This window comes from Lineus longissimus, chromosome 6 (genome assembly GCF_910592395.1).
Source record: "Lineus longissimus chromosome 6, tnLinLong1.2, whole genome shotgun sequence".
NCBI lineage: Eukaryota > Metazoa > Nemertea > Pilidiophora > Heteronemertea > Lineidae > Lineus > Lineus longissimus.
In genome coordinates, this window is record NC_088313.1 from 15,031,525 (window position 1) to 15,045,143 (window position 13,619).

The window sequence follows — 13,619 nt, forward strand, 5'->3', positions numbered from 1 at the left end:
GGGCCACATTCCACATAACAATAAGCTTGGTATGTTATCTGTTTCTCCATCACTACCATGGGTAGTGTCCTGGGCAGTGTCTTAAACAGCATTTGACATGAGGGCCACATTCCACATAACAATAAGCTAAATTTAATCATAAATGAACTATTGATATACAGTGGAACCTCCCTTAGCGGACACCTCTATTCAGGACAAACTCTCTATTCAGGACAACCTCTCTATTAAGGACATTTGTTCTGGTCCCAAATTGGTTGTTTCCGTTCAACTTGACCTCTCTAATCAGGACACCTCTCTATTAGGGACATCACTTGTCAGTCCTGAGGGTGTCCTTTTTAGAGAGGTTCTACTCTATGCTGCGAATAACACTTTTAGAGATTTAATAACCTTTCTAAACTCTTTTCTCAGAGTCTAAATAAATGAAAAACATACCAACTTCAAACACACCATATATATTTCAACTCGACTGAAATGAGACTTGATCTTCACAATAAATACATTTCTGAGACATGGGGAAGAAAAATTCACTTGGTCTAGCCCCACCAAGTGTGTATCCTAACACACCCTTCAATTGAAACAATAAACTGCAATGTTTTGATCACGGTGAAACTCTGTGCCGACAAAAGATTGATATCAGATTGTGCCCAAGTCAGAGTGAATTACAAAAACAAACAAATATAAAATTACGTTATCACACAGTGCTCTTGAGTTAAATGCATAGATATATGATTCCAGATCACCTCAAGCTTAACAAAGCAAAATTCTTAATTTCAAGGCAAGGGCAAGTAGGGTGGAGGAGTGATGTATAAGAAAGAGTATTATATGCACGGTTACAAACAACTTTAGGTAGAAAACAGTACTGAACCACAATTCATTTAACTCAAACCAGAGTTGATTTTATAGTATATGCAAGTTTGCATCAACTAAGCCATGACTACAGACACCATAATCAACCGACAACCTTTTTACAGAACATGTAGGCAGGACCTTACTTGGGTTCTAGCATATGTATATCTACACAGGAAGGGGGTACAGTACTGAAAAATTGGAAAGACTTGGAACAGTGTTATATACGGTGGCCCATAGAGGACATGCGTTTATTTTCAATATTAGAATTTTTTTCTCGAATTACAACCGCCGTTGGATTTATTTCTCACCGCCGAGAGAAAAAAATCGCATTGTAAAAAAAAAATTCTAATATATTGAAAATAAACGCATTTCCTCTATGGGCCACCGTAGTTATACCATATGACATAATGTAAAAAAACACAACAAATAAACAGAAATTAAACATTGCTTTGCAAAACTTGAGGTAATAAAGAGAAGTGACAATATATAAAATGAAATCACAGCAAGTGTTTGCGTAAAACCTCTCCACCGAAAGCAAGTCAAAATACAAAAATACAATCAGCACCCCTCCAACTCATCGAAAAGTCAAAACACCGCATTTAAAACAGCTAAACCTATGCATATAAGACAGTCAAGTAGAAGAACTACATAAGAATTAAGTTAAAACTGTGTAAGAAGACAGTCAAGTACAGGAACTACATAAGAAATCAGTTAAAGTGATACTATGATGCGATTTACAACTTTACGGAAATACATCCGTTTTTAATTGTTGATCACAAATGTAAAGCTAAAATTTTCCATTTTTGATTAGATTTATTATAAATCGCTGAATGTAAACCACCGCGACCGTGAAAATGTTCATGTTGTGACGTCATCAACGAAAACGGCATCGAAGCGAGCTGTCCAGGCGGGATTAAACCATCAATTTCTAGAAAATGTGCATTTCGATTCGAAAACCTTACCGATTTATGAGAAAAAGACGTAGTCATTTGTCAAAAACAGCTAAAACATTATATGGTGAAATTTGACACGAGTTACCCTTTAAACCTGTGCAAGATGAGAGTCGATTACAAGAACTACATAGGAATGTGAGTTAAACCTGTGAAAGAAGACAGTCAACTACAAGAACAGCATAAGAAATAGGTTAGACCTTTGGAAGAAGAAAGGGAAGAAAGAACTACAGAAGAAATACTTCCTTTTAAAACTCCCCAGGCAAGAAAACTGGCAAAGATTTACATACATGTATAGTCCTGTTGTCAGGTTGTGGAATCACAGAAAAGTTGCACTCCTGAATACTTCAACTTTTCTCTCTGATTTTCAGATAGCAATGTCATTGATATATAAAGTATAAAAGTAGAACTGCACACATTAACATCATTCCAATTTTAGATAGGTAAATTATCTATTTCTTCTTGGCATTATTGGTGTGTGCCATCACCTACCGTATATATTTATTGGCACTTGGACGGAATGTAATACATGTAAACGCATATTTATAAAAAACAGTTTTATCACAGCTATACTAGTAATCAAAAGGTTCAAAAACTTTGATCAAAATTCACTCGTAAACATCACAGGCATTCATTCTGCTTATTTTGAATGGATAGCTAAATCTGTTGATCCTGTATGGTCTCACAACACAGACCATTTCAAATACAAAAAAGTCTGCAATCATCTTTATTACAAAAATAATATATAACTGTCAATCAAAGCTGTACTGGATACTTGCATAACAATGTCTATTATTTCAGAAAGATCATATATTCTTCATCACAACAAATTCTGATCCAGACCTATAAGACCGATCAGACATAGAGAATGATTTTGACAGTGCAAGAAATGTAGACAGTTTCAAGGATAACGCTCAGTACATTTCATCCTGGACATAACTATTGCCTGAAAATGCACCCAAGACTGACAGATCTCAAGACTGCATAGTTTGGTGGCCCGTTGATTCTTCATTTACGACGGAGGAAACAGAAGACAGTACGAAACGTACAGCGGCTTGGACACGTTGACCAGTTTCAGCACCTGTAAGGAAAAATAAACAACATGAAGTCTGATTCAAGTCTGATTCAAGGGGCAGCGGTAGCGCAGTGGAAGAGAGTCGGCCTCATGATCAGGAGGTCGTAGGTTCGACTCCCGGCCGAATCACTCCTTGGTTCCCCGACTGGTCAAGTTCAAGTGAGCGCCTTCTGGTTGCTCCTTGAAACCCCTGATTGATTTCCGTGGAGACTGGGGTAATAATTTGATATCCCACAGTGCTTTAACAGTTCCGTTAATGAGGAGCGCTATATAAATGCGTGACATTATTATTATTATTAAGGTAGATTGGCTTAGTTTTTGAAACTATTGTCATTGCATGATTTAAAACTTTGTTTCTGGCTGAAAAAATTGATTTAAACAATGCTTTAATGCCAGTACTGATGATATTAAAGATTATTAATTTCATGCGGCATTCTAAAAGTACAGCACCGAGCACCATTCCATTTATTATTTTTTCTTTTGTTGAAGAAGATATCAGTACTCATACCTCACTCTTGCTAGTTTTGGATCCAAGACCGAACTTGTGGGTTATGACACCAGTTGAATGGAACTTGTAATCTCCATTTTGGATTGTCTGTACTCTGATGCAGTATTTCACTTCGCGATCAGCTCTCATCGAGAACGTCTGGCGCTCGCATTGACGGAATGACAGGATCGGGTCGCTTGGTTTCAGCCGCTGAAAAAAAACCAAAACAATGAGTATGTGAAATAGCAGCTCACAGTTTGAATGTTTGACAGAGTAGGATATTCATGGTCCTGCAAGGCAGGGGAATTGCAGTAAGGAGCTGGGGAGATGATCAAATGAAATTTGCTGTGTCATACATGTATATCCCATGGTCCTGCAAGGCAAGGGAATTGCAGTTAGGAGCTGGGGAGTTGATCCAATAAAATTTGCTACATCATATTTTTTTATTTTTTTTTATTAAAACATATTTTTAGGTGCCTTTATCAACGAATTGCTCAAAGGCACCTTACAATCTAAGAAACAATGTGCTCAAAGTACTAAAATACAGCAATAAAACAATAAAACAATTTAGGACCACATGATTAAAAACGGATTTAAAAATAGGCTAATTTAAAAAGATAGGTTTTCAATGCCTTCTTGAAGATGCCCAGGTCAGCTGTCGATCGGATGGACAGAGGAAGTTCATTCCACAGTCTTGGGGCCGAAGCCCCAAAAGATCTCCCTCCACAGACCGTCCTATGTATATGTATATCCAATGCTCAACACCTACACTGTATCTCATCTTCACCACAGATTTACATACCTGCATGAAGAAGCTGTACGAGTTATCTAATTTCTGCTTGATGGCTTTCAGCTCAAAATGGAAGCCATGAAGGGATAATATCTCAGAGTGGTAGTGGGGTTCCTGAAAGACAAAAACAACTAATTTGATGTAGTGTTGTATAGTAATTGTAAAACCTTTCTTATGAGTAGCACTGTAATGTGTAATCCTCCATTCTCCCCAGCGTGATCAATTACGTCAGCATTGATGCGGCTCCTCATTGGATGGAGACGCATCAACGTTGCCCCCTGATTGGTGCAGACAAAGCTGCGCGTGAATACAAAACAGCTGTCCGCACGCTCTCGGCAGAGAGAGAGAGAGAGTGATAGAAAGAGAGCGATAGAGAGTTATTCCAGTCTCCCGAGTATTTTATAATCACGTGCACGAATCGTCATCCCGACGAACTATTTTATCATTATGACTTTGGTGTGTATAATTTTGTGAAGCAGTGTTAGAATAAAGGATCCGGACGTTAGAAGGCAAATTCAGGACTTATTACGTTTGTAACCTGTGCAAATACAACAGTAGCTCACAGGTAATATAGAGAAATTCTTTTTTCAATTAAGCTTACAAACAACAATGTTTTAACACCAGTTGAGGCATTGTCGAAAAGATGACTTTGTAATGACAAAGCAGAGAATGGAAGTGGAGTTTTTAAGCCAGATTTCCTAGCATTCATTATATCTCGACTGCAGCAAGACTAACATTATCTGGGCTGAATTCAAACAAGTATTTTAATGAGGACAGGCAAATGCAAGGCGATGCAATCTCAATCCAGTTGAGCCTTACAACTTCATCACTTTCAGCAGCAACAAATAATTAATTCATTTGGCTCAAAAGGTCTCAATGGATGGGAATATGGCAAATCATTCTTTCAATTCTTATCCACTCGCTGGTTAATGTTGTTTTCATCTTTGTGAGGAGAGAAATTGCATGTTTGTTAATAGAAATAATCATCTGCTTCAAAAGACCTGCTGCCCGGCAAGTGTTGACATGAACAAGTTGCTGCTTCTTTTTAAAAAGTCTGAATAATCATTATCCACAATACAGATTTGTTAGAAATCCTCGCCAATGCTTACATCATCAATGACAAACCCTTGTCGGACTGCGTAGAGGTCGAAGTTGTTCATGTTCACCATGTCACCCCCTGCTTGTAACTGAAGTGAAATGTTAGGTGTTCACAACTATAATGATCATGAATAGTTACAAGAATAGGTAAGGAAATAAGTGTCAATTCCAGGGACTCGTAATCTGGCAGGCTGTGGTCCAAATAAGCCAAACAGTGTTGAGTAACAGACACAGTTTTAACAATCTTTTCTAACAGCCAAATTTGAAAGGTGTAATTCCCTAACTGGGGGTAGTCTCAACTGTTATCATACATGTATAATACTCCTAAGATGACGGCACAAACACTATTTGAAATAAGGCCAATATATCGTGACAAGGCAAGGGTACAGTCACGTAGGACTAAACTGAAACACTAGCAAACATAAAATTATAGTCTAAAGTACAAGATGATGTTAGCTGCACACACAGCAGAGATTTGAAACTCCAAGCACACCAAGACTTACGGCATGGTAATGCTGCGTCAAAACCTTGATAATCCACGACTGTGGTATTATGTTCATCTGCTGCATGTCCTTGATGTTATTTGCTGCAATAGAGGAGGGAGGGGAGAGTGCATGGGTCACTACACGGTAACTAGGCTGACATGCGAGAGGAAGATAGGATGAGTAAGGTCATATAAGTCAAGGGCTGACCCTTCACGAAAAGGAAAGAGATCTACTGGTTGAAAAGAACAGATTCATGCACCAAATCTATGTTCCCTAAATATTTTTGTAAAGCACTGCGCAAAGGGACAGCTGTAGGACAGTGTACAATTGCATGGGTCAAACTGCTGGTGCATAAAAGTTCTAGAAACTTTTAGAAATCAGCGATTTATAGATATATCTACAGGGAATGAAGAACAAGGACAGGCTACCACCATCTATATTGGAGGAACTATATTAACTATTCTAAGACATTTAAAGTGTTACTGTAGTTTAATGCAAGGCAAGGGGTAACAATTATAACCCTGGTACAAATAGGCTCTGTGAGCATTTATGTGTATTGCATGCTGTTCCCTATACTGTATGCAGTATAACTTTGCCAGAACTATAATTGTACCACTGTACCTTGTGACCTAGTTTTTCAACTATTTGTTATGTTTCGGAAAAACTAAAAGAAATTATGTAATCAGCAAAAGTAAAAATTAGCTTAATACATGTTCTGGACGCTTCAAATTCAACGTTGAGTTGTGTTCGAAGGTCTCCCCTGGTTGTTGTGAAAAAAGTTTTTTTTTAGAATTTTCTGCTTATCTTATTTGGTTCTTTACATTTGCATGCAGTTTGCTGGAATAGGCTTGACAGGGTGACAGCAGTATGTTTAGAATCTAATGTACGGAAACAAACAACTTACTGTCAAGGATTCCATGGAGTCTCAAAGCAGAGAACAAGGGTGAAAAGTATTGACCCTCCTGTCTCTCAATCAAGGCATTGGCTTTTGGCAAGCTGAATGTGAAGAAGAAACATAGTCATAATCAAAGACCAAGTTTTTTATTACCTTTGTCTCTCATTAGTGAGTATTATAAACTTATCTCCATGGCCTAGTGGTATACACCTTTCCAGAAATGGGGCGCTGAGTGTCCGAAATAGTGATGTCATAAGGGGAAACTAGGCCTTATGGTGGAGGGACAAAGGAGATAGTCATGGTTGACCAACACACTTGAATGCCTTTAATGACGGACAAGGGGGAAAAAGTTAGTTCCAATGCAAGCCACAAATTTCGGGAAGCATGTATAAAGCATTGCCTCATGAGCAAAAGGTCAAAGGTTCCAGCCCCATTGGCAGCTCTTTCTGATGTGGCCAGTTGGATAGTTGCCAGCTAGTTATATATTGCCTTCTTGCAAGGCGCCTGGCATTAGACAAATAAGCTTGGAAGTAAACAAGTGTCTCATAAGCCAATCTGGCGGGCTATTCATGAGGGGTGACACTATGATAGAGAATCCCACACGAAAGCGACTTACTTGTTGAAGTACGAGATGACGGTGCTGAGTGATGGCATCAACTGTATCTCGGGGTTTAACTGCAGGAACAACCAATATGCAAGCACCTTGTACGGTGCGTACTCATTGAAGACAAAGAGACGATGGGTCTGAAGAATCTTCTGTAGGAGGACCATGGGAAGCTGGCGGAGCTGAATTTGAGTGGAAAGCTGAAAAGACCAAGATTTTCATAAGAGATGTTTCAGTCACTGCGTATGTGTCCAAGCTTGAGAGCTTTCTTTCCAAGAATATTTTGGTATGAGCAATTTCAAAGGTAACATCAGTTGGTCTGGTGCAGAATGCGAGTTTTCAAATTTTTTAAAATTACCTACCTGCGGAATTAGATTGAGTTCCAACCATCTCTCTGTTGCGTTGATAACTTGGTCCTGCTTGTACTGGAAATAAATAACAAACATTTAAAGACTGCCACTTCTAAAGTGCAAGCATCATTGCTGTTTCCTAGCCCTTGATATCAGATTTAACCAATATGTGAGTTTTCCGGAGGGACGAAGAGTTCCTCACATTTTTCTCAGGGACATCTTTCAATACAACTCCATAGATAATCGTTTTCGTTGATGTCTACACACACCGGATTTCAACGTGCTGAAATCATTGTTCTGGCTCAGACGGACTTCAGACCGACAATTACCTTGAGAGCAGCTTCATGGTAAGCACAGACAGACCTCGCCGTGATTGTCTTCAACATTGACGCCACACACCCCTCCATGAGATTCCTGAACTTCAGATGATAGGCAGCTGCCATCACGCCAACGAGCTCTTCCTTGTCTATCTCCATCTCATCATGATAGAGGTTACCAAGGGTGATTGCCAAAGCTGAAACAACAAGAGAAGCATAACGGTACTTATAACTGTCGGGGAACAAGAAGGAATTTTTTAAAATATGTGTTGTCACAGAACCTCCTTTAGGCCATGGGAATTATTAATCCTGTTTACCGTCCACCTCCCGCATGGGTTCTGAGCGAACATGAAATATTTTCATTATTTTTTTTAAAATCTATTTATTTTATTGTTGCCATCATTTTTTTATTTAAATAATCTTTCCAGTGGTTCATCTTTACCTTAAATGATTGAAAAACACAATAAAAACTTGGCAGGGTAGGCTCTTCATCATAATAATGACATTTTTTCAATGCCTCATGTCGATGACCGACCTGATTTCCATTTACTGGAACTTGCTGAATCGCGTGTTTTGACCAGTAAATCAGACTGTAAACCGATAATGAATAATGAAAAATGAAAAAAAGCCTCATCATCTTTTTAAATCTCTCGGACGGTAAACAGGATTAATCATTCCTATGGCCTTAGCGTTGGTCCCCGAGGATTGACTCCAGTAAGTTTTAACTTCTGTTGGTGCTCTTTGTCTTACATACTAATCAATGCATCGAAAAGGGGCTGCAGGGAGCGCCAGCAACATCAATATTATCATTGTGTTGCCCTGACAACGACAACACTGACAATGATGTTGACAGGGTGCTGTAAAGTCCAACCTAACATGAACTGGGGAAGCACAAACGGTTTCGAAAAAACAGAAGTTAATTGAAGCTGAGGGTAAGTCAAAGTCTTTTCAAATCCTGTTATAATAATAATAATAATAAATACCGGATATTATAGTGCCTTGTACAAGCTAAGCATGCTCCAAGGCACTTTACAATGGAGTTAGAAGCAAATATTTGGATTTAAAACAGTTTGATAGTGGTAAAACAGATTGATTAAAAAATTGAGTCTCTAAAACATAGATGGCACATTCGGAATATTATTATTATTATTAAAAATTATTAAAAACATTTTTATAGCGCTTAACGTTGTTAAAACTTCTAAGCGCTTTACAATTTATAATAAAACATAACATTAATACATGATAGAATAAAAGTCATTACTAAAGAAAACGTGCAAAGGATTCAAAAGAATTTCTTAAAAATATGAGTTTTTAGTGCAGTTTTAAAACGACCCAGGGTACTCTGGCCACGAACACTATTTGGAAGCTCATTCCATAGCTTTGGTCCCGCCACTGCGAATGCAGAGGAGCCTATCACCCGGTTTGTGCGGATTTCCTTACACAGACCCATTGTACTTGACCGCAGGGAGCGTGAGGGTTTGTAAACTTCCAAGCAGTCTGCGAGATATTTTGGTGCGTAATCATGTAGACATTTGTAGACCATTAGATTAACCTTGTACTCGAGCCTTGCTTTCAAAGGAAGCCAGTGGAGTGCGCACAGAACCGGAGTGATATGATCCCCTCTGGACACCCTAGTGACGAGACGAGCTGCCGAGTTTTGAACCAGTTGAAGCTTACGCACATTGGCCTCAGAGATGTTATATAGCAGACTATTTGCGTAGTCCAACCGCGAGACAACTAAGGTCCGCACTGCACTTGTTGCTGCTGATTTACTGAGCAAAGATCTTATCTTGCTTATACGATAGAGATGGAAATTTGCCGCACGGCATACATTGTTAACATGCGTTTTCATGGACATTTCTCTGTCAAATGTTACACCAAGAATCTTGATGGTATCACTCAGCTCAATTTCAGTATCGCCAATTTTCAATTTCAGATCAGACACATACTTCTGTAGGTTCTTTACACATGCAAGGAAAAATTCGGTCTTACTGTCATTCGGTCTTACTGTCAATATAAGTTTATGTAGCTGTTACATTCTTTATCTAAATACTATGTCACTGGACTCACCATTTTTGGTGATCAATGGGTCATCAATCTCCAGCTCAATCACTGTCATATTGTTCAAGCGTTTCTCCGAGATGTGTTTGGGATGATTGAGACCAATCTCCGTTTGATCCCTCTCGAAATCACTGCTAAGATTAACGCCCTCCTGTGCAGGATTGCTGTAGAAGTTATTTTTCTTGATGTATTCGTCGAGTGTGTCCGATGTTTTTTCCCGGTAATACATCTGTGGTTTTGGAGGAGTGGCACCCTGAATTAGTAGCGACAATGTTCCCGCTTTTCGAAGATATGGTCGATGTAATTCCCAACTCATATCTAGGCACTTAAGAAGCACATCTGAAAAGACAATTTCAGCTTTAAATTTAGCCTTTTTATTCCCAACTTATATCTAGGAACCTGATAGGCACAACCTGTAACTAAGGACAGTTATATTTGATACATCAAATATTGAAATATTCTGAAAAACTTTTAGTTGTAGGTCGATGAAAAGTAAGTTATCAACTTCATGGAGCCTTAAACACCTCACTTCAGCATACACTAAAGGCCAGCACTCTCTTGACAGAATATACAGAGGTCAAATCTAATTGAAGTTCCTTTTGAAACACTCTGTAGAACATTGTTGAGGTTCTTACCAGGACCAGTGACATTGCCACTTTTCTTTGAATGGTATAAGAAAACGTCAAGGGCGGATGCTGGACGTGCGCGACTTGGCACAAATGTCTTCAGTGGGCCAACGCCCCTCACATGACGAGTAAACACAGGGGCTGTGGCTGGTGGAAGCGGACCACTATTTGAATTGGTTAGCGTCTGGGACTGGGAGGATAACTTGCTTAGATTAGGCACATCAGGCGCGGACCCCATTGTTTTGGGACGGTCATCGACGACACGGAAGCTATACGGTTGCGACATATCCATGTTCAGAGAATTCATCGGGCCCTCAGCTGAAATAAGAGAAGATTGTTTTTTCAAAAAGTGGTGGAAACACATAGATCAGCAATCATTTTATCAAAGACCTATCTTTTCTGTCTTTGGTTGTGTTTTTGTTTGATTATAATTTTTCTCAACTGTCAGAATGCAATGTGCTATATGCTACTCCGTTACATTTTTTAACCACTTTACTGTTACACAGCAATATTGTGTTCTCATTACCTGTAATAATGTGCATCATACTGTCATTAAAGTTGGATTTGATAGCTCGTATTGCTTGATTTGATCCCAAAAGGTCACTGCCAAGGGATTCAGGCAGTCGCCACCTGTTAGTGTTTCCAACTTGCTTTCTCATCCGACATCTTGGAGTGACATCAAACTGAAAATAAAGGATATGATTATTTAGAAGGAATGCATGTCATGGCATGTACTAACACTCCTTGTGAATCAGTTTCTTTACTGTGCGAGACAGAGGCTCTGTCTCACACAGTAAAGAAACTGATGAGGCCTGTGTGAATTTAACCAGAAAGACACTGATGTATTGTATTGTATAGCAGCAGAAAATAGTTCAAGTAGTGAACACAGCAATTTTGATTGAAGCCCCGACTGTCCCTTTTGATTATTAAAGAGATTGTCAATGACTGACGTTATTCAAGCTGTCACCAGAGAGCATGCAGCTCAAATATCTTGAGATCTAAAAACTTACTCTGTCCGGTTGTCTCCCATCAACCACCACACCCATTAGAGCTGTCATTGGTGCAGCCATCACAGCTCTGGAAAAAGATATTGCAACATTCATTGACTGTCCATGATGTATCACACAAATCAAGGCAAAGGACTAAATCTGCATCAGTGCATGCAGGGCGCGGCGGCCCTGGCTTGACCTTGTCCCGGCCGTCGGTCCATCCATCCGACCAAGACCAAGGGAATTGCCAAGGCAAAAACCATCCAAGTCCAAGCCTTAGAACAAGGACGGAGCAACTGCAGAATAGCCGGGACACTCTGTGCTAAATGATAGGAATGTGTATCATGTAGGAGCCAGTTTTCGCGGGTCTTATCACTAAGTGCAGATTTACTAGCTTCCAGCGATTCCATACACGCAAAAGCTTATTTATTACGAAATTTGAGATCAATAACGAAATATCTGGGGTGCTGCGTGGATGTTTTAACTTTAAGCGTGAATTAATCTTGAAATCGCTCACTGAAAGATCGATGCAGACCAAAACAAATCCGAAGCGGCTCCCCCATTTTCGCGGGTATTGCGCATGCGCGACTGATTGTTGTGTTTCTGTGTCGTGTGCATGATCCTAGGTATTGACCCAGTGTTTTGAACGTAATTAGAGAATTGCTTGCCTGTTTAGGACGCATTTTGGGCGCTTTCTTTGCGGAACGAAATGAAAATCAAAAATCAGAAAATTTCTTCTCTGGAAACGAAGTGACGCGCGAGAAAACGGGAAAAAACGGGTTTTCGCGAAATTGGGGATGACTCGAAATTGGGGAGCAGCACCATACATAATGTACAGAGGGACAGAGTGTACATAATGTACAGAGCTACTACTGTCCCGGCTATTCTGCAGTTAGGCCACAAGGTCTAGTTGATGAAGGACTAGTTAAAATATGACGGCTCAAGGAAGTATAACGAAGTTGGCAAAAATTTGCTTTGATGTGTTTTTTGGAGACACCCTGAGGCCAGTTTGACCTGTACAGCTGTGTACATTTTGTACATGGTCAGAGATCATCGAATGATTTGTCATTGTATCGTACAATATAACTTGTTTATTAGTGCCAATCACTGAACCATACTTTGTGTAAGAGGTTGCCACCTTCGAGGGGGATGGGGGCAATGTTGGGAAGTAGCATGGCTTGCTTTTTTGAGGACAAATCTGACACTTTGAAGTCACGTCGGCCATGTTGTCAACATTGGACTGTTTACGCAAGCACCTGTTTTGTGTTCAACCGAGAATAAAATAGATCGTAGAAAGAAGTGTCTTTCAAACAAAATACAAAACATTCTTTCGATAAAAAAGATAGAAATGTTAAATGAGTTTGTTTTTAGCTGACTTGTGGCCGAAAATTTGCGTAGTTATAATCATAATCGGTTTTAGTGTAATGATATGATGAAAGAAAATTCACTGTCAACCTCGCTCACAGACAAGCTACGAATCTGCTGACGAGGATGGTGTTGCCGTAGCAACATGACGCCTCATCAGTAACCAGATACAAAAGAAACTGATAGATAGCATACCTGTTATATTAATGGCAACTGATCTAAAAAAAACTTATCCTTACATAACCAGTGATTTTCATTATACTCCGCCTCTCGATGATTTAGGAGTATCAAAAACCTGTATTTCAGGATAACGTTAAATCAGAAGTTTATGCAGACTGTGGGAGAGGGATGGTTAATGTCCGTGGCAAAAATATGCTTATAAATATTAAGGGAAGGACAGTATAAAAGCTGGGCTGGACAAGACCATGCCAAATACAGATGGCTAGGGACAATGTCACAACTCATGGCGAGAAGTCCATGCTCTAGCTGGTGACGGGTTAATGATAATGTCCAGATCATGCACATTGTAACATTGCCCAAAGAAACATTGATATGTTCCACATACAGTAGAATCTCCCTTAGCAGACACCTCTCTATTAAAGACACTAATTTTGGTCCCAAATTGGTTGTTTCCATTCGATTTGACCTCTATAATCAGGACACCTCTCTTGGAGGACG

The 13,619-nt window shown here is 39.4% G+C and overlaps 1 protein-coding gene across 1 annotated transcript; it reads right to left on the reverse strand.

Moving 5' to 3' along the window:
* Window positions 1–436: 436 nt before the first annotated feature.
* LOC135489385 (BTB/POZ domain-containing protein 16-like) lies at window positions 437–12,802 on the reverse strand. The gene is made up of 14 exons (XM_064774723.1): window positions 12,695–12,802; window positions 11,598–11,664; window positions 11,114–11,270; window positions 10,597–10,905; window positions 9,971–10,300; window positions 7,913–8,097; window positions 7,596–7,658; window positions 7,246–7,433; window positions 6,639–6,730; window positions 5,753–5,835; window positions 5,261–5,338; window positions 4,164–4,265; window positions 3,383–3,571; window positions 437–2,880 (listed from the first exon to the last, which is right to left on the reverse strand). Exons 1-14 carry the CDS (start codon window positions 12,799–12,801, stop codon window positions 2,812–2,814), a joined length of 2,019 nt encoding a protein of 672 aa, XP_064630793.1. The 5' UTR covers window position 12,802; the 3' UTR covers window positions 437–2,811.
* Window positions 12,803–13,619: the final 817 nt, after the last annotated feature.